This window comes from Orbicella faveolata, unplaced genomic scaffold (genome assembly GCF_042242905.1).
Source record: "Orbicella faveolata isolate gen_17 unplaced genomic scaffold, um_ofav_v1 contig_1, whole genome shotgun sequence".
Lineage (NCBI taxonomy): Eukaryota > Metazoa > Cnidaria > Anthozoa > Scleractinia > Merulinidae > Orbicella > Orbicella faveolata.
In genome coordinates this window covers 19,972,474-19,996,800 of record NW_028301536.1, presented here as the reverse complement: position 1 = coordinate 19,996,800, position 24,327 = coordinate 19,972,474, and the positions used below count along the sequence as shown (strand labels likewise).

The 24,327-nt window shown below is 39.6% G+C and overlaps 1 protein-coding gene across 1 annotated transcript; it reads left to right on the top strand.

The window, feature by feature from the left end:
- The first annotated feature begins 188 nt into the window (after positions 1–188).
- LOC110048610 (attractin-like protein 1) lies at positions 189–24,327 on the top strand. The gene is made up of 26 exons (XM_089294554.1): positions 189–450; positions 3,174–3,266; positions 5,076–5,195; positions 5,521–5,661; positions 5,945–6,135; positions 7,155–7,217; positions 7,395–7,500; positions 8,012–8,111; positions 8,932–9,157; positions 9,606–9,926; positions 10,402–10,486; positions 10,610–10,674; positions 11,068–11,145; positions 11,566–11,760; positions 12,243–12,431; positions 13,011–13,082; positions 14,129–14,194; positions 15,154–15,247; positions 15,722–15,771; positions 16,362–16,444; positions 16,833–16,917; positions 17,846–18,009; positions 20,436–20,497; positions 21,006–21,084; positions 21,188–21,265; positions 22,818–24,327. The coding sequence occupies exons 1-26, from the start codon at positions 281–283 to the stop codon at positions 23,043–23,045; spliced, it is 3,204 nt and encodes a 1,067-aa protein (XP_089150680.1). The 5' UTR covers positions 189–280; the 3' UTR covers positions 23,046–24,327.

Sequence of the window (24,327 nt, the reverse complement as noted above, 5' to 3'; positions counted from 1 at the left end):
CAATAAGGCTTGCTAACATCTCCTAAGGTGATAGTTGTAAAACTGTTACAAATGATTGGGGATATAGTTGCTGAAGCCCAAACATTTTCATTTGTTTTGTCTCACTTTCGCGCGCTTTTCGCCCAAAATGAATAGCTCTCTTTTGTTAGGTACCTCGAAAGGAAATAGCAAAATGGTCTTTTTGTGTCCATTCCCTCCGGGGCTTCGTTGACAGAGTCGACAGCCTAGCCACAACAGTTCGGCACAATGATCCACGATGGCTTGATGAATGTGAAAAAGAATGAGGGCTTGGTGGCTTTGTTCTCTAATCATACTGACTGGCTATATTCTTTGTGAATCAAGCAAATGTACACGGAATTTTCACTGCATCGATGGTATTTGCAATAGTGGATTTTTCTGCCTTTGCAACGAGAACTGGTGGGACGACCTGTGTCAGTTTTGCCGTGAAAGGTCAGCTGTTTTTGCTTTAATAGCTTGTAATTCATCATACGTTTCGCAGTTGAGTTAAAAGTCGAAATTGTTTAAAGAGTAACATGAGGAATTTACTTACTTTTCGTATTCCGTGGTTTCCTATCGATGGAATAGCTTTTGTGACGAACTGCAATGATGGAATATTGTGTATATTGTCTGTGTTTACAAATTTCAGTGAATTGCTGTCGATCGTTGCGCGAAATCTGTGGAAAAATTTTGTGTGTTTCGAGATCCATTGAAAGATTGATTTGAAATAATTCTTTGATTGTAATCTTTTGATCAGCAAAATACAAAAAATGAAGTTTATCTCTCCCACACATAAGCTTATGTAAGTTTAATGTCTGTTAACTTCATAATGTATGGGTATAATAATTCCACTTCTTTTGACACCGGGAGATTTGGGGGCGGGGGGGGGGGTACTCCCTTATATATATGGGCTATATGTATGTGTAGTCCCAAAGGGTATGGTGTTTGAGCAGTTTTGGTTTGAGAAAGGTATAGACATTTTGACCATTTTGGTCTTAAATGGGTTTCTTTTTCACTCTGGATTGGCATTGGGTATTTTGTTTTAATGCAACTCAAGGAACTACATGTACATTTTTCTGCATCAACATTGGAAAATTTGTAGCCCTTCAGAAACAATAACACAGATGGAAGCCATTTATGGTTAGCTGTAGTCATATATTAGAGCTCTGTACTAACTCCAGGGCTGCGTAGCCCGACAAGCACTGGGCTGGAACCCCCAGGGAAGTAGACGGAGAGGAAGACCACGAAACACCTGGAAAAGAGACACAGAAAGGAGCATCCAGTTAAAAGGCTACACCTGGAATCAGATTGAACAGATGGCCAGAGACAGAGGAGGGTGGAGGCGCTTTATCTGTGGCCTATGCTCCGAGACGGAGTAATAAAAGACATCATCATCACTAACTTCAGGGGTCTGAAACATGCTATTGATTTTCATTCTGCTAGTTAGTAGTGTATAAGGGGTCGTTTAGGTATTCACTTGTTCACTTGTTCCGGCTACTTAACGTCCACTAGACATTTAGGTTAGAGTTACCCTCTTTAATGTGCACTTGGAATTTTGCATCCCAGGAATCAGTGTATTCTAGTCACTACAGATGTGAAGATATCAACATGTTGCATTACTTTTTACTGATGCCGAAAACTATTTTTAAATACAAACTGAAACAGTTTTTATCCAACCATTTTAACCTTAGTTAGTAGTATTTTAATTCATGTTTTAGTGTTTAGTCTTAGTTAGCTTACCACATAAGTTTTTGTCCTTTTTATTGTATTTTAGATTTTAATGTATTTTAAAGGTTTAACATTTATTTTCTCAGAGGACCCTCCTGAAAACCACCTTATGGTGATTGGAGGCCTCCTCTTAAAATATTATGTATTATTATTATTATTATTATTATTATTATTATTATTATTTTAAAACATTGAGGAAACTTTTTCATAAATCACCTGAAGCTTTCTCCTACCTCTTCTGTTGAAACATTCACGCCATATTTTTCTTAGTCATTTTCTGACTACAGTAATTAGAAGAGAGAACTAGAATCCTCAGTACAAGGCCTAACTTCACCTAGTGGCCAACCTTCCACTTCATGTATGCTTTAGTCTTTCTTAACTCTTAAAAATTTTTTCACCTGTCTGTCAACCACGGACACAAGTGAGACTATGAAGTAAACTCCATTAAATTGAACCATTTTGCTTTTGGCCCCGAATGCCCCACACTGTTTTTTTTTCTTTTCTTTTTTTTTTTAATGCAATTTTATTTATAGGACAAGCACTTACACTACTCACAGTACTAATATTATACTTACATTTACACTTACACTGTACTTGCTACTTATACTACTTATACTTACACTATTTATACATGTACTAGTTGCAGTACATATACATGTATTATAATACCATCGTACTAATTAAATTATGGTTGGCTTACTTACAATGCTCTTTTTATTATAGATAAATTGCATAAACACATAAGTTACATGCAAGCTACATTTTAGTTTTCTACAACACACTTAATTATGCTAGACTGCTTCCTTACTTTTCAGTTACTACCAACGGAAAAACACTAAAATTACTGACAACACTGCTGATCGAACATACACACTTACATAATAATGAAAAAAGAAGGAAAAACGAACAAATGAAAAGAGAGAAAGGGAAAAAAAGAGGGGGGAGGGGGGGAGCCCTGCAGGTTTTCTTTTGCTTTTCTTTTAATACAGGAAAAGGTAACAACATAGATGTTTTTGGGCCAAAAGTTGTTGGTTTATTGACCTTTATGACCAGACTAGCGTCTCAAAATCGATCCATCTTACCCCAGTCGCCAGGCTCTCCCTTCCCCCCAAATATCCAGTACACATTAAGTGGGTTGATGACCATCACCATGATGCCACTGAGGGCTGTGCCAGCAGAAAGTATCACTGAATTTATAAAACAACTCACTTGAAGAAACTAAGTCATTTTGTTCAATAAAAAAATTGTGTGATATGCCCTATGGACAGTGCAACAAAGGAGTTGTAAAGTGTAGTTTGTTACATTTGAATTTGATTGTTTGGGACATTCCACTTTTTGAGTTTATGTCATCCAACTTTATTGTAACTTTTTTTCATTTCCAATGAGAAGAAAAAAACATAGTAGGCTTTACAAAAATGAAATGCTGATATTGTTTGATTTTTCTCCAGGCGTAGGGAATCGGATAGTGAACCTGTAATAATAGAAGGAAAAGAGAATTATTCTTTACCATCCAAGTGTGCTTGGCTTATTGAAACAGATGCGTAAGTAAAAAATTAATCAGATTTATACCAATAGGTTTCTGGGTGATTGAGGAAATTAATTAAGTGATTAAGAAAAAGAAATCACTGAAACTACCATTTTACCATGATTATTTTTTCCGTCCTCGTTTTTCCTTACCCCTGCCCCAGTTCTAGACTGAGGTTTCCTCTTTCCAGTTTCTCAGTTAAATGTAAGCCAGAAGGCGGCGACAATGAGTTGCGAGGGGAGAGTGAGTACCTCTTGTTCCAGAACGCACAATTTTGACTTCCATGCTGGAATTTGTTGGACTCTGATTACAGCACCAAAAGAGTGGTTTTCCCATTTGTCACATCATGACATGAGATGAATTTTCCACTCTCTACCATGGATAAGTTACATTTGTTTTACTTTTTACTTAAGTGCAGATCTGAATCTCCTTGTCCACAGAGTTTCTCTAATAGCAGAAGCCACTGTGGAGGAGATAGTACATAAATTCAGTTCCTGAAAGCATTTTAGAGAAAGTTGCAGCTGAAGTTCTTTGACGGTGCTTTCCAGAAATTTGAAATTTACTGAGATCCCCTGAAGAAATCCTTGTTCTCAGTGTGTCACCAGAGTCATTTGATTAACAATATTATCGCTGAGTGGATGTGGCAAATGAATTTACTATACTGTACATGCACCTTGTAAGCATTTGCCACTGCAGACCTACCTGCTCCCCAAGAATTTTTTGTTCTTTCTTCTCCTGATTTGATCTGAAAGGGTATATCAGAAATATTCCAAATAAGGATTTTCATTCTGTTGGACAGGTTTTTTGCATTTATTCTGTTACCAGTGTTTTGACAAGTGTTGTTGGCAGAGGTGCACTGTTTCTAGTCACAGTGTCTGATAATACATTGTACATGTAGTCTCTTTCACGTTTTGTTTGGCTGAAGGATCCTCTAACAGGTTTCTACTATTTTGTTCTGTTTACATGTAACTCTTAAATCTACTGAAAGGAGTTTCGAAGACTGTGTGTCAGTTGTGGCTTGACAGTCACCTACAGCAGTCCATTTGACCTAATGCAGCCAAACCACTTTTTAAACAGGATCCTCCTGATAATTTGAAGTAGACAGAGATCAATCGACAGAGATCAAACGCCCATTGACATATTGAGAAAGGCTCTTTTAAGTGTTATTGAAATAATTTCCTGTGGTACTACCACATCCAACAAAATTATGTGTGATAAATGTGTATATGTGATATGCTGATTACTATTGTTCGACACTTAAATTACTATTAATTTAGAAATGTTTGACAGTTGGTGTCAGCATGGAAGTGAAATTCAAGCCTTCTGGATCCAGAGGTTTTCTTCTCTTGCTCACTGTGACTGCCGTGATTGCTTGTTCACTTCAAAAGCAGTACCTACCCCTCACCCCTGCCAATGAGCTATTTTGCTCCCCCAATCCCAAAGTACCTTTACCTAGTTTTTGCCCAGAATAAAATAATAGTACACTCCCTATAACACACACAATAATATTATTATTACATCTTAATTGTATATTTAGAGCAGTGGTAGATCCAGAGTTGTTAAAAGGGGGATGAGATGTGATATGGATCCTTGTTACTCACGTATGGGAGAGGCAGTGGGAATTAAGCGAGGGGGGTAGCAAAAACTCTTTGGCCTCATGCATATTGAATATTTCAGGAACAAGTGCAGTCAAGCAAGTCTTCTTGGACTCTCCTTTAGATTTTGTCTTGTATTGAACATGATACTGTAAAATTTAATCAATGTATATTCACATGTATGTCATTTTTATTGTTTTAATAGTTACCTTTATTTTCAACTTTTTCAGACCCAGAAATAACCGATCAGTCATACTCAATATAAATGCATTTTCTGGTACTTGTGGTAAAAGAAGGTTGATTATTTATGATGGAAATTCTGTCCGTTCACCACTTCTTGCTATTGTCAGGTAGGAGTTTTTTGCTGTGGGTAGAATTTGCAATAGATGCACAAGTTTGCTTTGAATTAGCCTGTTCCAGGCATTCACTAGTTGTTCGAGAGCACAAAAAAATACAGTAGGGGTATAGAGAGGGTGGGGAGGGGGGGGGGGGGGGACAAAAGATTGTCTGGGAGCATTTTTTAACAAAAGCTCTTAAATTGGCGTCAGAACTGTAAGTACATCCGCACAATATCAAGGCTACGAAATACGCAGTTTATTTGACTGTGGTGGTAAAATTAAGAAAGTAAAAGTATTTTCTAAAAATTGTTGACAAACATATTGTTATAAACTTTAGTGACATCCTTACAGCTGGAACTAGAGCAAAGGCTGAACCACTTCTTCGACTGAGAGCAAATTCTGGCTCAGCCTTCATTGTTCTCGTAGGACAAGAAGAGAAGTCAAACGGCAGAGAATGCTGGTTTAACATTACATACAGGTATGTAATAAATAAATATAACGAACTCACATTCTTTGAAGATTGTATCTTGGTGTTTGAAAAATGTTCACATTTTCCCTAGATCAAATTTCATTTCTCCAGAAACTAATTTAGCAGTACATGGTAGTTACATTGATTGTTGTAGAAGTTACATCAACTTATGAAAATCTCCTACATGTATGTTGAGTGAAAGAAGAAATAATTTGCTCACAGTAACTTGTTAATAGGAAAAAGTTTTGAAAATGTTTCCTTATCATGATCATGATTGTTTTTTAATTTTTAGTTTTGAGAAACAGTGTTCCATTGAATGTGGTAGCCATGGTTTTTGTACTGAGCAATCAGGTCAGATGGTATGTCAGTGTGATGCTGGGTGGACATCCAGTAACTGCAGCATACCAACCTGTAGTGTTGAGTGTGATAACAACTCTTGTGATGCCAAGACAAGAAAGTGTAACTGTACCAATGGGTACACAGGTTTGTGTTATTTCTTCCTTTCACATGTGGGAGATGTGGTGGCCTGGGCTGATGGTTATTGTGCTGGGCTCTGAATCAAGTACTGTAGTCCATGTTTAAGTCCTACAGCTGTAACTGGGGTCGTTATTGAGTTGTGTTCTAACAGGCAAGACATTCTCAAGGTGCCTTTCTCTACCCGGGAGCATATCCAATAAGCCTTAGACACTGTTAGATTTAATTCTGGGGGACCCTGCGTTGGACTAGTAACTGTTAGCATTTCATCCAGGGAGGGGGGAATATAAAGAAATACTGCAAGTTGCTTCATGCCACAGAGACCAGGATGAGCTCCATTGGTACAGACCACTCAGCCCAATACAGACTTAACCATTTGTACATGTGCCTTTTCTTGCTCAGTTGGATTGCTTTGACATTGTTACAGTTGTACACTTATATATGTATGTATGAATGACAGTATGCAATGCTTTGGAAGAGCCAGGTAGCTTATCACTTCTAGTACTCCATGGTTTCCATAGCACAAAGTTACTAGCCATACTCCATGTGGACAGAATCTTAGTCCATGGAAGTTTACCTTCAGCAGCTAATTTTTGTCAGGTTGCCATGACAGTGTGTCAATTCACTCATTATATTCTTGGGCTGAGTGAGACACTGGGATTGAAGTATCTTTTTGAGAACATGACACAGGCCAAGGCTTGAACAAAATGCTTGATTAAGGATCTGTTTACTAGCTGATAGTCCAGTAATCAACAGTCAATAATTTATGTCTTTAATAAAGACATCTAGCTTTTGATTGTGCTCATCTCCATTGTTATTGTACATGTATGCACAGGTAGTGGGACTACCTCTGAACACAAAACTGGTACTTACTGATATTTGAATTCATTTGGACATAATTTAACTTGACTGAGTTTAGTTGTATCTATTAAACAGAGACACTATGAAGTTACATTCTGACTTGTTGGATGTGTTCTCAAGTACTTTCCAAATTGTACATGTATACAACATCTTTTTGTATGTCGCAGGTGAAACTTGTCAAATCTCTGATAAAAGGAGTTTTTGGAGCTCACCAGTGGCAAATAACCAAGGTACATGCTTGTTACATAAACTGTGATGATGTGCATGAAACAAATGATTTAAGCTTACTCTAATCAGTTCAAGCACTTCTAGAAAGCCTGTGCAGTACATTTAATAATCTGCAAATTATACAAGATAGTTTACAATACTTTGGTGATCATTTCTTTGAATTATTCATTATTTCTAAGACATTTTAGATGGTGTTGCTTCTCATGCAATGGTAGTCATTGGAAATTATTTATGGTTGTATGGTGGATTTTCATTGTCAAAAGGACCTCTGGATACACTAGCAAGGTATTTGCAACTGCAACATTTCACTTACATGTAACAAATAAAGAGCTTAAAGGGGCTAGGTCACACAATTTTAGGCAATTTCAGCACTGATCAAATGGTCATAGAATTAACTAAAATATCACAAAAACAGCTCAAAACTATAGAAGATCTCAAACAAAACACAGGAAAGCCAAGAAGGGACATGGATGGACAAAACTGGAGAGGATTAAAATGGTTGCATTTGGGTAAATTTGAAAAACATCAGCCCAACTTTTTTCAGATTTATATCAGTTTATATCAAAATGTCATTTACACAGTTGGAAATCATTCTCAGTTGTTATTTGGACGTGATTTTGCATTTGAAAGACTTTTGCTCTGCCAATTTGATGTTTAGAGCTCTTAAAAAAAATTAAACAAAATTACCTGAAATAGCAAGACCTAGCCCCTTTAACTAATGTACATTATTGTTTGGTGCTGACAGAATAGCCTTAATTTTAATAAGGATTTTTAAAATTTAGTGTTGTTCTTTTAGGTATGACATCAAAGAGAATATGTGGGAAGTTATTCAAGCCTCTAGTGAAAAACACCAAGGACCATCAGCAAGATATGGCCATTCGCTAGTGGCATATGATGTAAGAAGCAATGTTATGTTGCATACATCTTTATTTCTACCACGTGTAGTATATATTGTTCTTGTTGACTATCATAAGTGAACATTCTGCAGCCAAGGCAGTGTTGACTGCTTCCTTGAGGGGTGGCGAATGGTAAATGCGAGACTTTGCAAGACGACAATATTAGCGTTTTTCTTTGCGAGCCCGAGACATTTTGAATTCTTCAATTGCGAGACTGAGACTGAGAGGTTCTAAGATGTTGTGATGTCATTTAACTTTACAAAAAATAAACAAATCGATACTTATCGACTTTCTTAGCCTTGAACAAATTTGAGACTGCGAAACAGCTTTGTGAGAAAAATCAAGACTGCGAGACACACATAACCGCTAAAAAACGAGACTGCAAGACCCATGAAATTCGGCGAAAATTTTGCGAGACCATGGGTCTTTAAAGGACCATTTGCCACCCCTTCCTTGAGCTCTTGGTGAGTGTCAACGGGATGTGTCAGCTCAGCTGATAATGTTTTGTTAATGATGGCGAGGATATTCAATCAGTCTTTTTATGTAGTTACATGTTTATATATGAATTCATATAATGTTGTGGTGATCTTTAGCTATGCAATAATTACACGTAGATGTGTATTACTTTTTGTTTTCCTTTCATCACATTTATAATTTATAAAAAAATGTGTAATTGTGTAATTGCATAAATTTATTAAACTACCATTATACATAGAGGGCAGGAAAGAGCCATGAGAAAGTGTGTAGGAATTCTGTTGTTAACTTGTAACAGTTCAAAATGTTTCTGGCAGTTAACTTTAACGTATACCATTTGTTTCAGAATTGTTTGATCCTTTTTGGAGGCACTTGCAAGAAAGGAGTTGTTTCCAATGAGACATGGACATTCAACATAACATTGAGACAGTGGACTCTTTTGAAAAATCCTGTTGACAAACCAGTGGGTGTCACAGGACACACGGCTACTGTTGTTGGAAATGACATGATTGTTTTATTTGGATATAGTCCTGATAGGGGAGTTACAAACTTAGTCCAGGTTTTTGGACTAGGTAAGTGCAATGTTCATGTACAAGGTGAATTACTGGTAGACAACTTTTCTTTTTTTAAACTAAGAGTGATCATTGAAAACGTTTTAAAAAACACATTAATGAATAACCCTACTTGAGCAGTTGAGGGTGAAATGCCAGCTTGGAGAGGTCATTGTCATGAGCCATTGCAATTTTTTCCTCATTGACGATGGAAAGCAACCTTATAGATTCTCAATGTACCATGCTGGTAGGACAGTTGTCAGATTACATCTTCCACTGCTTTTTGATTGGTTAAAATAATCAGAGCCTTGTCAGAGATTGGCATAATGAATAATGTTTCCCAAAATAATAAAACTTGCTGAGTCTACATGTAAGATTACATTTCTTGAGTGTATACATATATATCTATCAGTACCTATTGTCTTTGGGTGGATAATGTTAATTAACATTATTGTTATCCTTTTTACAGAAGACAAGTTGTGGAGAACAGATGAGACTGCACCAAGTCACATAAAACCAATGTATGGACATAGCAGTGTGCTTCACCAAGATACAGGACGTATCTACATCCACGGTGGATACAGAATGCTCAACAGTACTTGCTTCAAAACATCTGATGAAACTTTTTATTATCAGAGAGACAGGAAAGACTGGTACCACAGCTCTCTGCATTCCAGTGGTGTTCCAAGGTATCTTCATTCCGCAGTTCTTGTTGGTGGCACAATGATTGTTTTAGGTGGCAGAGGAGACAGTGCTTTGGTACCAAGTCAGATGATGGTATTTGATCTTGGTAAGTGTGTCACTGATTGCAACCTTGATAACTCTAGAATAGACCTTTTTCGACTGGGCGGTTTGTTGCCCCATTTCAGACCATGTGATGATTCTCTTGAGAATTCTTCCTTTCAAATTTTCAAATAGTCGTGTGCGTGTGAATAAATAATTTTTAGATGGAAAAAGGAACAATTCTCAAGAGAATATCACATGGTCTGTAATGGAACAACAAACCGCCTGAGTGAAAAAGGTCTATTAGCGTATTCTATCTCTTACAGTAATGTACTATGTGGAAAGAAAGCCAGTGCTAATGTCAACCTTGTTGTCAGTGCCTGCAATGTTTCTCCCCCTTATAGAAGGCATTACCTACATTTAGAGCAGGTAGGAAGAAGAGAAACACTAGGAACAACATTGCCACTTTGCAAGGTAATAGTTTAAAAGTCCTCACTTATACTACTTGTAAATACCTGACCAGGCAAGGTTTTTATCTTTAGAGAGCAACAATTGGAAGATTCCAACTGATTCATTTGTACCAAAGACAGCATCACGTTATGGACACTCCGCTGTAGCTGTTGACAGGTAAAGCATGCCTGAAACATATTCATTGTGACGCTTTAAGATAAGTGAAACCTACTGTAACTGGCTATTTTAGAAAGTTCGTAAGATAAAAATGTAAATAGTAAAAATAATTTGTTCTTGCAGCATCATGCATGCCTTTGGTGGATTTCAAGGACAAATGCTTAAAACATTTCTTCAGTATACCCTTGGTAAGTCTATTTTGTTTGTTTCTGATGCAGTCAAACAGACATCCCTCATCGCCAGACACCTCTTGTAAGTGGATTTTCATTGTGGTCCCAGCCACAGACAAACACTAGACCTAACCTTCCACAGGCCCCTCTTGAGCAGATATGTTCCAGAGGTGTCCCTTTAAAGAATAAGAACATCCCCCAATTTAGTCTGCTGGGTGTGACATGACAAAGAGCTTGAGAAGAAAAAAGTCTGTGTAGCCTCTGGCATTGAGAAAGTGCATGACTTTTTGGGCCTCCTCACAGCATCAAGATTTAAACCAATCACCTCCAGCAGACATTGCATTGCTGTATGATCAGCTAAAAGACCAGTCAAGCCAGCGTACTGTACATCATTTTGGATTTTTTTTTCAGGAGACTGCCTGACACCAAGCTCCTCACTCAACTGCTTTAAGCCAGCCCCTACCCGAATTCCTCCTACAGCACCAAATGGTATGTATTTACAGTAACAGATGTATTTATTGTCATAGCCTTTAAGTCTTTAGTTTTGATTTTACAACAGTTATTACAGTAGACAATCTAAACCATTCAGAATGCAAGGCAAAATATGTTACTAGAGGCAACATGGAAGAAGTTTAGTCCAGTCCCTGAACTCTCCCCTCCCCACTCTTTGTAGGGGTTAAACCTCAGTGGGGGAGGGAGAGTCATGGATAACTTTCATGCACATGTTCAGAACATGGCTTTTTTTTCACCCAAAAACAGGTGGGGGAGGGGCGACACCAACTACATGGCAGAACTTTTTAAAGTGCATACAGGCACCTAGCAATAATTGGCTAATTTTAAGCCAGAATGTCATTACATCAGTATTAATTTGTTGTAATTCAATATGGTATGGTTCTTACTTACGTTTAGACATTTGCTCATCACACAACCCTAAAGTGGACCTTTGCCATCTACGACAGACCTGTAGAAATTGTTTAGATGCAGATGACAGTTGTGTTTGGTGTGAATCTCACAGCCAGTGTGTGTCAAAGGCCACTTTTGATGTCACTTTTCCATACCTTCAGTGTATGCAGCTGCTGGAACGTGGAACTGGAACATGTTCTGGTCAGTGGTCTTGCATCAAAGTTTTTAAGTACATGTATCTAGCAAGCATCTCTACTTTATTACTACATGTTGCGTAAGGGAGTGGCTGCATAAAGAATTTAAGGGGGCTGGAATTTTGTTGCGTTTACTGACAAATTTCAACTTGTATTGATAGAAGCAAAATCCAAATTGCCAAAAATGAAATTCACGCCTTGTTTCAGTGCAAACCCAATGAAAGAAAATACAGGTTGTTCAGTTTTGAGGTTGTGAGAAAAAATTGTTTTGCAAAGAGTATGAAGGCAAAACAGACAGACAGATGGATGGACGGACAGATGGACAGACAGGTGGAAACCCTACCTGGTCAAATTTGCTTTTGTTGCTCCCCAGTCTATATACCCAGTCTATATACATTCAGAGAGCTTGGAACAGAAGGTTTACCTAAGCAACAAACATGCACCCTGCATTCAAAACAAACTAATAACACAACTCCCTTAAATTTTTAGGTCTACATTGCTCAGAAATGAAGTCATGTCGGGACTGTCACATGCTTCCTGGGTGTGGCTGGTGTGATGACGGGTCTGGCACTGGCTTGGGAAAGTGCATGCAAGGTGGTAAAGATGGGCCATTCCTAGAGAGTGGGAATTCTATTGACAGCTGTTCAAAGCCAAACTGGAATTTCATAGGGTGTCCAGGTAATTATTTATTGACCATAGCCTCTCATTGGGAGGTGCAATGGCGTCATGTTTGGTGTGCTTAACTCCACATGGAGTGCTCCATATTCAGTCCCTGGCTGGGGACATTGTGTTGTGTTCGTAAGCAAGACACTTTACTCTTACGGTGTCTCTGTCCTCCTAGGTGTATAAATGAGTAACAGCGAATTTAATCCTGTGGGTAACCCTGCGATGAAGTAGCATCCCATCCAGGGGAGAGGGGGGTGTAGAAATTCTCCCAGTCACTTCATCCTACTGACACTGGAGATAAGCACCAGCCTGATGGGCCATATTTTGGCTTGTACGTAGACTTTACCTTTTACCTAGAGCCTGGCAGTCGCTTGCCCGCTTGAGGGCTACAAGAGGCACTTAGTCATTTGAATCGGAGGCTTCAGTAGTCATGCAGTAGGTTGCCTTTTTGTGACTTCATTTGTCATGCAATTACCAGCCATAGCAGTCACATAATTGTTTGTCTTGGAATTGACTGTAGTCACGCAGTGGTCATCCTTGAAGACTGAAGTGTGTATGTAGCAACACTTTTGCTTAATCCTGGTTTTTCAGCTTGCCAATGTAATGGACATAGTAGATGCACAGAGGAAAACAGATGTGGAGAATGCAAAGATAACACTGATGGTAAGAGTAGAATGGCTTTCACAGGAAGTCAACCTATGTACGTTGCAAGTTAGTAAAACGTTCTATTACTTACCGTGTTTATCTCTCCCCCGCCCCCCGCATCAAGATTATCTGCAAGCTAGTGGTCACTGATAACCCTTGGGCTAAGTTCACGCGATCACCCAGTAATTATCTTTATCAGGCTACATGTAGGTGATACTGAAAAAAAAAAAGCAAATCCTGCTGTTAGAAAATAAAGTTTTTGATTTATTTCATTAAACCCATCAACACTAGATGAGTGTGGGTGGTACCTGAAAGGTTGGTGGAGGCAGGTCCTACGAGCTGAGCATGCAGGGTAACTATGACGACCCAATGAGCGGCAACTACCAGGCACTGTCACACTGAAATACATCAGTGGAAATAAAATACTTACCCTATACTTACTTAGGGGAGGGGTGGGCTGGGAGCAAAGCCTTTGAAAGCAACGTGAAACGTTCGGCAACACGAGCGACATGGCAGGCCTGACCTCAACAGATGAGCTGTAAATTTAGGGGCCTCCCTGCAGAACCCCACAGACCGCCCCGCACTGATGAGGGTAACGGCAATTGTTTCGAGTTTGACATTTAGCCACATGATAAATTAGTACAATTTCCGTCAAGCCAAAAACGCAGTTATCACACGAAGCCAATCACATCACTGAAACACAAATAACGCAACGTGTAAAGAAAGAAACCTGCTTTACCTGCACAAAGCGCAGAAAAACGCGCGTAAGGGAAGTCATGGTTGCTCTGGGGTTTGCTCCTGATTAGCCACAGAAGGAGTCTATTGAGTGCGATTGGTCAGAGTCCTTGTGAGGTCCATGTGTTCTAAAAGCAAATATAGGATTCCGAATGTTAAGTCATAATCAGCAGAAAGCAAAATTCGATGGAGAATGGGAAGTGTTTGTTGGCAAAGCGGCATTACATTTGTTTGCAACTCCCAGAACTACCTCTCAAACAGTAACTTCCTAATTGTGGTTTCAAAAATAGTCTAACAGTAAGTAACTATGTATTTTCGTGTCGTCACAGGAGACCATTGTGAACTTTGTGCTAAAGGATATTATGGAGACCCCAGAAATGGAGGCAGATGTGAAGGTTTGATAATAAACTTTTTTAACTTGTGGTAGAGTCGCTTAGTGCCTTGCTATGAGTGGTTTATCGGGGCTCAACCAGCGTGTCGTTTTTTTGGATGGTTTGGTGATAGGGGACTGTTGGGCATGTCTTCCTCTGCCAAGATGTTTTGTTAGGTCCGGCCAGTTTGCCTTATAGATGGAGCTACTTTCAAGCCACTGAAGTTCTCATACCGTAAATCCTCGAATTAGCGCCCCCTTTGAATAAGCGCCCCTCCTATCGGCCGAAATTGTAAATAAGCGCCCCCTCCCCTTCCCCCGATTTTGTGGACGAGTAATGAGACAACAAAGAATGTATAGTTTTCCTCATGTAGTATTAGATTTGTACATTGTTTCAGTTTGTGAACACGTTAAGTACTAACGGTGCCGCGATTTAAACTTTAGGATCAGCTTTTTATGTCAATAAACAGCAGATGATGTATTTAAAAAATGATCATGTCAGACCACGATTTGGGAAAAATTAAATAAGTGCCCCCCCCCTCGAATAAGCGCCCCCCGTCTTCTCCTAAATTTGAAATATTCGAAGATTTACGGTAGTTATTTCTGTAAAACGCCTCCTTTGCAGCTGTTGTCTGGGTAGTCACTCTACGCCAAGAGGTGTTTGTGTGACGACTAAAATGACGGCTGCGAAGTGATGTATCAATCACGAAAGACCGTGTTTGACCACATTTCCAAACACCGAGGAGAGAATTGAAAATACTACGCGTAAAGGAGTGTTTCTGACGAACTTCAAGATGTTTGGAAATGTGTTCAAACACTGTCTTCAGTATTTAATATATCTTCTCATTCGAAACTTAACCAGGGAAGAAAACGCAGAAATGAAATTAAGTTCAGATATGAAAACACCGTCACGGTCATGATTTCCTTTGTTTGAGAAGGCGACATTATAATGACGATGACTTGTCAGTTTGTCGTTCATTTCAGCTTGCCAGTGCACTAGCCATGCTAAAGTCTGTGCTGCTGACACAGGCATTTGCCAGTGTCTTACCATGGGGGTCGTGGGTCGCAACTGTAGCAAGTAAGTTTCCGCAAAGATATACTGTGTATTCATTGATGTAAACTTATGGGCCGGCGAGTTGGAGCCTTCAATTGATTCTTCTAACTAGAATTTCTCTGTATCAGGGGTTGCTTAGCATTTAGCCTAAAAATCCAGAAACCTCGGTTGAGAGTCAATTGAAACAGTAATTTTCCTGGAAATCCGTTCGGAAATTGTAGACTACCTCCAGAGGTAGTCCTCTTTTCCTCTTCGGAACGGAACGGCAGAAATTTACACCCCATTTGCTAAATTTTCTTTTTTCCAGTCTTTCATCAGTCGAAAACAATAACTGGAAATCGAATCTCTAACGGTAAGCGCTATCTCGTTCGGTTGGTTTCCTGATTTTGAAAAAAACCCTTACCATTACCGAACGGTCATCCTAACAGGGTTAACTGACAAATGGTAAACACCCGGGATTACTATCCTTTCCAACTAGTTTCCTTGTTTACTCCACAGGTGTGACGATGACTACTCTGGTACTGCATCTAATGGCGGCTCTTGCTACTGTGAGTTAACAATGTTGTTGGCCTTTTTGTCTTCTAGTGTAGCTTTGGTTTTTCTGTCGGAAGTAATTCTATGTTTACCTTGGTTTTGATTGTTGAGCTCTTTAATAGACCATATTCGTATTCTCAGTTTTGGCCTGGAACTAGCTTGCAACTGAACCTAATGCGGGGTGCCTTTTCAAATACAATGACATTTATCTATTTTTAATTTCTCTCTTTATGGCCCGCATGAGACTCCATTGCAAGCTAGTTCCAGGCCATAACCGAGAATACGAATATGGTCTAGTTGTTGAAAAACTCGTGTTACGTTTCCTAGCCAATCATAACCAATGTGCGTGTTTCTTCGTCCAGTCAGAAGCAAAACCAAAGACAGTCACGACTTGCCTTGCGCGCGTTTTCTCGACGCGCTTGGCGCCGGCTGGATATTGTTGCTTCCAATCCTGATTGGTTAATTTTCTTATTTGCTTCCCTTGTGATTGGTCAGATGTAATAACCTTGAATTTGGTTTTTGACGGTCATAAGGAACCGTCATTCGGCAAAGAACCTAGCACACAAAAAAATATATTAACGAAAGGTTTTTATTTTTTCTCTAGATTTATTCCAGTCTTTTTTGGTAACAAAGGAATTCAACGTAACTGGATTCAAGAGTTTTAGTTTTCAGTATTTTCCCGAAATGGTTAGTTCCTGCATACCTTATTAAAATGATTCAGTTTATCGCCCTGGCGCTAATTTTCTTTTGGTAGCTCAAGGAAGGAAGCTTTCAAGGACGGAGCACTTTTTTCCAGACTACGTAATTCAGTCCATAGTCAGTCTATTCTGTGTCAGTGTCTAAAAATTAAATGTCAATTTCACAATAGGGACGCTGGATTTCATAAGGAAAACGACACTCACAAAAACTGCTTATTAGAAAACGTGCCCTTATTAAAAAGAGGGGGCTAAATCGAATAATTTCGGTTCTGCTGTGCTTGTTTTTCCAAGTGTATGAACTTTTGTGTTAGCCCTTACGCTCGCGTCTCTAGTAAAAATCAAGCTTGAGACAGTTGAGTGTCCCTTTCTATTTATAGGAGAAACGCAGTGTTCAGATGGTTCTTCAATGGACTAAAGATAGCCTGGGATCCAACGCGTGGGTCAACGTATCTTCTTTCTATGGTAAGAAAATATAGCAAGACAAATGTAGGTTCTCAAGTATGAATAGAGCCCTTTGTTCTGCATTTAATGAGCTCCTCGTTTGTGGAAAATCCTTTTGAAAGTACTTTCAAACTAACCAGGGAAAACATGTTGTTGTTATTGTTTTTTCCCCAACCAATGAAAAACAAAAACTGGAACCAATCATGTCTTGGTACGCGCGTTTTCCCGCGCTTAGGAGCGGTGGCGTGGTGGCGTGTTTTTGGTTAATTGCTTTCAGTGCGTCTGTTAGTCTTTTGTGAGTTTGTTGTGAGTCTGTTGTGATTGGCCAGATTAGATTATTTTGTGTGTGGTGTTTCTGCTGTGTCCTGTCGGGTAGCCTGCTCTAAGCGTTCCGTTGGTTGTGAGCAGCGAGGAAAGCGTCGAGGAAAAAAAAGCAGGAGAGAGAAACAGGCTGGATGCGAGAATCGAGAGAACACCGCGCCGCACTTCTCCTCTGTGTTTTTTTTCTCGACGTTGCTGTGCAACCGAACGAGCAACTGAACGCACAGTCTTGGAACAGACTACCTGTCGGATAATTGGTTGATTGTGGTGTCACAGCGGCGTGGGCGTGGAGGAACGATCGTTAAAAAATAGCTCTCTGCAAAGGTGAAATAGAGGCGTTTGGAGTAGCCAAGTTACTCTTGAATAGTTGGCCATTTTATCTTTAATCTCAAGATGGTTGTCTCTTAGAAGTGCAAGAGAGTGTTATATAAAATAAATGGAAATGTACATGTAGTCACACTGTCGTGTACCCAGGTTCTCTACCAGTCTCCCCACAGCTCAGTGCGTAGAGCATTTTAAGGAAGGTCATGGGTTCGACTCCCTTCGGGAAGTCAGATTTTTTTCTTTATCCCATTTTCGTAGCAACTGAACTTTTGTAATGCAGCTCTCGTGTTGCCTTGTTTTTCAGAAGAAACACCAGAAGAAGGAGAGGAACTAGTGGTCACCCGTGACGTGGTTCCATTCCAAACCGTGTTTCCTTTTCACGAGTACGAGTTCGATCACGAAGACCGCTTTGGTCTGCGAGTTTATGTCTATGACATTGATTCTGGTGGAAAGAACGCCATTCTCCAAGTAAGTGCAGCTTCCAAATGAATGCTCAAAGCTTATTTCTTGTCACAGTATCGATACTTTGTCAAACAAAAACGTGACGAGAATAATCGTGACATTTTTGCAACACATTTTCAGTCATGTAATGGATCTCTTAATCACCAAGCTTGCTCGGGACCGGATTGGGAGAATATCGGCCCTCGGTCTTTTATTGAGTTTTTTACAAAAAAATACCTCTTAATCGGCGCGTTGAGTATGTTACGGGTCAATGGGTGAGTGAGTGAGTGAGTGAGTGAGTGAGTGAGTGAGTGAGTGAGTGAGTGAGTGAGTGAGTGAGTGAGTGAGTGAGTGAGTGAGTGAGTGAGTGAGTGAGTGAGTGAGTGAGTGAGTGAGTGAGTGAGTGAGTGAGTGAGTGAGTGAGTGAGTGAGTGAGTGAGTGAGTGAGTGAGTGAGTGAGTGAGTGAGTGAGTGAGTGAGTGAGTGAGTGAGTGAGTGAGTGAGTGAGTGAGTGAGTGAGTGAGTGAGTGAGTGAGTGAGTGAGTGAGTGAGTGAGAGGTGTATGTATGTCACACCAATCAGATTGGATCTACTATAAACAGCCAATCAAATTTCTTGTTGTAAAGGTAAATGGTATGTGAGAAGATCTGATCCCGATAAAGTTCAGAACGGCCGTATTCATTCTTCTATCAAAGAGGAGGAAGTATTCATATATTGGGTTTACTTCGACATTTTCTGTGGGTTAGGCTGAGGATTTTAGTTAAATGAACGAGATGAGCCTTGAGGTTTGAAACAGTTCGTGAGTTCGTAGTATGCAAATGCAACGAGATATTTTTATTTTTAGTTAAAGGTAACTTGTTACTTTTGTTTTTCACAAGGAGTAAATTCAATTAGAGGTCACGAATCGTCGCTTCTAGTTCTTAGGACATGTTTTAGAGGGGACGAGACTTTAGATTTGAAACAGTTCTAACGTTTACAATAGTAAGTGCGGGTAACGATTGTTTTGTTCTTGTTGCATGCAAATATAACAAGATATTTTTGTTTTTTAGTTACAAAGTGTAATGTGACACTCTTGTTTTTCACAAGGGAGTAAATTCAATTAGAGCGGACGAATCGTCACCACTCTTTCCCACGAGATGTTTGCTATCTTTAGTAACAAATGGTAACTTAATACTTTTGTTTTTTATATGGAAGTAAATTCGATTAGAGCTGACACAGGATATTAAACAAAAAACCTTTCATTTCTGGACGGTTTTTACCTCTCTGCAGTAGCAGTCTAATAGTTTTATTTGATGATATTCATTTCAGTCCGATATTTTTTAAGGTAAAAAGTATGAAAACTGTTCAAATGTTCTTTGAAGACTGTGCGGCACCAAGTTAAAGTGCGATTTAATTAAATCAGACTTTCAACGTGTCAGAGGTTTTTTTCTCTTTCTTTCTATTTTCGGTGAAGTTGTGTTGTGTTGTGTTGTGTGAAAAGGTAAACTTACGTCTCGTATAAAATGCGACAAAGTCCCTAAATTAACTTGAGTATTTTTGAGCAAAAATTCCTCTTGGGGGTTGGAAGGGCTATGTGATCGGTGAGTGAGGGAGTTATGCATGTGCGCTTGTCACACCGGGTTGTATCAAAGAACGAATCAAATTGCCTGTTAGAAAATAAGATGGTATCTACATTAATCTGGAGACATGTCAGATTACTGTAGTTTGTTCAGTCAAACATTTTATGGCTTACTATTTAGCTATCTTACCATGACCGATGTAACATCGCAACCAAAGAAAAAAATGTCAAATTAACCAAATCATTACTGTACCATGAATGCTCCTATGTCCGACACTTCACACAAAAAAATAACTCTTGCACGCCTTGCGTGCCTATGTTGAACGAATGTCGCTGGGCTCGGTCCGTCCTGTCAGGACCTCGGGTCGATATTCCCAGTGTGTATATTCTCGGGACAACTATTGCAAGAAATTTGTGGTTTCAGTAAAGACAATCAGGGTTTCCACAGGTCGGGAAATGGCAAGGGGAAAAATTCTTCAAGGCCAGGGAAAAGACAGGGAATTGTATTTTTAGTCAGGGAAAATTGACAATTTGAAAAAAAGGCAGGGGAAATTGAAATAATTTAACACAGCTGATTTAATACCATCGAAGGCTGGAAGAAACATTTGGAGTCACTGTGATCTCAACGATATCTTTACTTAATGACGAATCTTGATGAACGAGTGTAAAGGAGGGCTGTAAGTTGAGGCCAGAAGCCGCTACTAGATCTGACATTTTGTATTTATTTCTTCAGGAAAATTGCGTCTTTATCAGGGAAAATTCAGGAAATTTTGAAAAGTGATGTCTGTGGCAACCATGCAATTCAGAGTTTGAGAATGCCAGTGTAACTAAGCACTTGACGTTCTCATACTAAGAAGCTAATGTTATTTATGTAACTGTGTTTTTCTCTTTGTAGGTAACCGTTACACAACAGCAGGAAACCATTGATCTTCTGGAATTCTTCCTCACGTTTTTCGGGTAGGCTAGGTCGTGTTTATGTTGACCTGGCTGTAAGCAAATCCCCATCATCTATCTAGTGACATTCCGGCACAAGAGTGCTTGTTGCTTGTCGTTCTGTTGTGACTTCAACAATTCCGGGATTATTGTTATTTTGTCTTTTTAGTAAGCTCTGTGATTGGCTTAAATAAACATTGTGTCAGGTACTTAACCAATCAGCACACAAATGAAAACAGCTCTGTCCAAACGAAGTCACGCTGGATAGAAAGCTTACTTTCAAGTCGATCGATTGATCGAAATCTCTTAGCGGCGAGTAAGAAGAATTTTAGAAATGATTATCGCAAAGGAAAAAAGTAATCCCACCATACCACGTGACGGTTAAATGCAATGGCTACTGGGATTAAATCTGCTGAGAAACTGTTTAATCACTGTTTTTTTGCTGGGTCTTCCTGTTGAATCCACCTCTCCAGCGGAATTTGTTCTCCATTTCGTTGTAATAACTAAATTTTGTCTTCCTTCCTTGTTTTAGTTGTTTTCTATCGCTGCTTGTCATTGCCGGTATCGTCTGGAAAGTGAGAAATCGCTACATCACCTTCATCTTGAATCGGGTTAGAAACATTTTCTTCTGTTAACGTCATCTAGAATGATCGATTGTTAGTAAAGAGGTGCGTCTTAAATCAGCCACTAATTGTCTCTTTTTCCTTCTGGTAGCAACGACGCGAGGAAAGACAGAAGATGGCCAGCCGTCCATTTTCCAAAATTTCCATTTTCCTCCATTCTAATAACAAGGTTGGTATATCTTAAGGTACAGCGGGTATAAAAAATTCTAGACTGCGATTAAGCTCATTTAGTGGTTGTGCTGGACTTGGGTTAGTCTCCTCCGCAGCCGTTTTTTGGGATGTCACGCAACGCTCCCCCCAAAGAAACGGCTGCTCACATCCGAACCACATTCTTTTCCTTTTGTGTTTGTGGTTTGTTTGCGCTCTGTTGAACAGACCAATCACATAATAGCAAAGTGTGAATGACGTAAGCTTTCGCGCGAAAAGGTCTGCGGTGCGAACACGCGAGGGATTTCTGGTTTTTGTTTCACGCCGCACGTCGCCAAAAATAGGCGGTGTTCGCAGGTTACGATCATGACGGACGAAAAAAATTGTAAATGAAAGTCCTAAGTACAAGTGCTTCATGTGCTCATCGCTATGTTCAGCTATAAATGAGACTATATATTTTCTCCAAATGTCAAATTGTAAGCGTCAATCAAGGGCCAAACGCTTCCTACAGATTGTAATCAGGCCGGAAAGAGCGGCATTCAGAACTCGATGTCAACAAATCGAGCGAAGCTACTTGATTTCCTGGTTCCTTTATTAAGCTAAAATAGATATCTTCCTTCTCGACAGTAATTTTTTAAGTTGAAAGCTTCTAATAATTAACTTGAACTTTGAAGAGTCTTCAGCTACATAGAAAGCTCGTGCAAGCGTCGCCGGTATTTTTCGGCGTCCCTAAACAAAAGCCGGAAATCTGTATGTTTATTTGTGACATCTCCCACGACGGAATACAAAGATAAAAAACATTCCCTGATTGGACAAGTTTCAAAGGGCGAATTTGGCGCGAAAACGTTCTTGAAAATGGAACGGAAGCGGTGATTGGCTAATTTCGTGAAAGGAATGTTGTTCGGATTTGAGCAGCCGTTTCTTTGGGGGGAGCGTTGCGTGACATCCCAAAAAACGGCTGCGGAGGAGACTAGACTTGGGTTGGCTCTTAATCTGAGAAGGGGACAACACTCGAAGCTGTGAAAGTCATCATCGAACGTGACGGCCTGTTTGAGCGTTAAAAAGAGGTAATAGGACTATTTGCAGTCCAAAGAATGTCCTCCTAAACAACTTTTTTAGTTCTCCGAAGAACTTGTTTGTAACAGGACAATAGCAATTTCTATTAGAATAGCGACACTAATCGTTCCTGTCTCCTACAAATGATAGAATGCAAATTGTTCCGCTTTAGTATTACATCTCTGGGCAATACACGGATTCGGCTTATGTGTTTGCACCCTAGTTGCCACCCAATTCAGATGATGTGATGATTCATTTGGAAGGTTACAAATGTTCTGTTTGCACATACTTACTCCCATGCAATGAGTTGGGTGTGACTAATTGCACAATCGTAACCTCCCAAATGAATCGTCACGTGGTCTGAATCGGGTGGCAACAAGGAAGTAAACACGTTAGCTGAATCCCTATTAAACATCGATGCTGGCTCGTTCCCAGAGTCTCTCTTCGCACCCAGTGTAGAGCCCAGGGCCCCATTACCGCTTATTTATTTGTTTGTTTTGTTTTGTCTTGGAATTAAGCCCAACCCTGGATCAGTTGCTGTGGAAACCTGTGCAAACGGCAAGGCATCTGTTCTTACAGTTTTAATGCGACTGCCTGGTACCGAGGATGGCTTTGCTCCCGTTGGCCAAAGTGGTGTCTGTTTTGCGAGCGTGTTAGCGACCCACGGGGACCACCCAGTTAGTACTCCCGTGGGGAAAGCTACGCGCATAAGAACTACTAAGCGCTGTGCGTCGACTTGCGTTTAGTCGGCCACTTTTGTCTCTGTGTTAGAGACCTGGTACCGCTGCAGGCCATTAGCGTATCACTGAGTCCAAGAAAATATCAAAAGCGTCAGTGACCGTGTGAATTGCTTGAATGTGGTTAGGTAATATAAATCGCTACTGCTGTAACGTGGCTGAATTCGAATTTTAACCAAGAACCTTTTTTTCCGCTAACGCGGAAGGAAGTGCTAACGAGCAATTCTGTACCAGCTAGATATCACCTGATGGGAATGTTCTTCCAGTTCGGTCGTGGTAAGGGTACCTTTTTTGTCGGGAATTTCCTCGAAAGTTCTTTGACCCGCGGTGTGCGGCAGAGATATTGCTAAGTTTAATGTCGCGTGGCGTGTTTGAAAGAAGCTCACGTGACCACTCGCTGGGTTGAGGCTGGGGTTCTCTTTCTCTTTGTGATTTAATAAGATCGGGAGCCCCTCAGATGTGCACAAAGATTTGCTGAAAGCGGCTCTTGTTCTTCCTGGCTGCAGTTAATAGGGAACTTTAGCTCGAAGTACGGGCACGACGTTTCCAACCTAGCTCCCATCCTTATGCCGTTCACTCCAATCTCTGTCAAAAAAAAAGAGGAGGGGGAGGGAGAGTGAGTGGGCTCTGGGAACATAACTGGACTGAAGTTAGAAAGACGTAAATCTTGCTCAATTTTGTGCTGGTACTGCTATCCAAAGTTTCTCAAGAACCTGTCGTGAGAACTGCTTGTCAAGATTGTTCACAAAGCCTCAAACAGATAAATAATTTTAGAATTGAATCGTTAAAATTTCATTGTATATTTTTATTGAAATTATAATTTTCTCAAGTAAAAAAATTAAGCTCGTCTTTTATTACATCAAGCGCTTTGCTGTAGTTATAAGCTTCAATGCCTTAAAAAATTATCAAAATCATTGAGAAACATTAACATGTGGTGTAGGACTGCAGTCGAATTTAACTTTTATCAGGGTTTGAAAATAGAAGAAAAGTGTGTAAACTACAAAAAAATAAGTGGGTGCGATCCCATAATTAAAGGTTACTGTAGTTATATTTCAGATTTTATCAGGAAATGGTGATACACGGGCTAAAAGACTGCCGTATGGCTTCCTGTTGTAACACATTTCTGCGATAAAAATAAGGAATATCCTTTTATTTATAAGTTTGTACATGTTAATAGCTTTGTTTTTAAAAGAATTAAAATAAGTTAATGTTTCGACGAAAAATTTATGGAATAGACACGATATTGTAAAGTTTTGTACAGAAATATAGAAATAAAACGAGAAACAAAAGA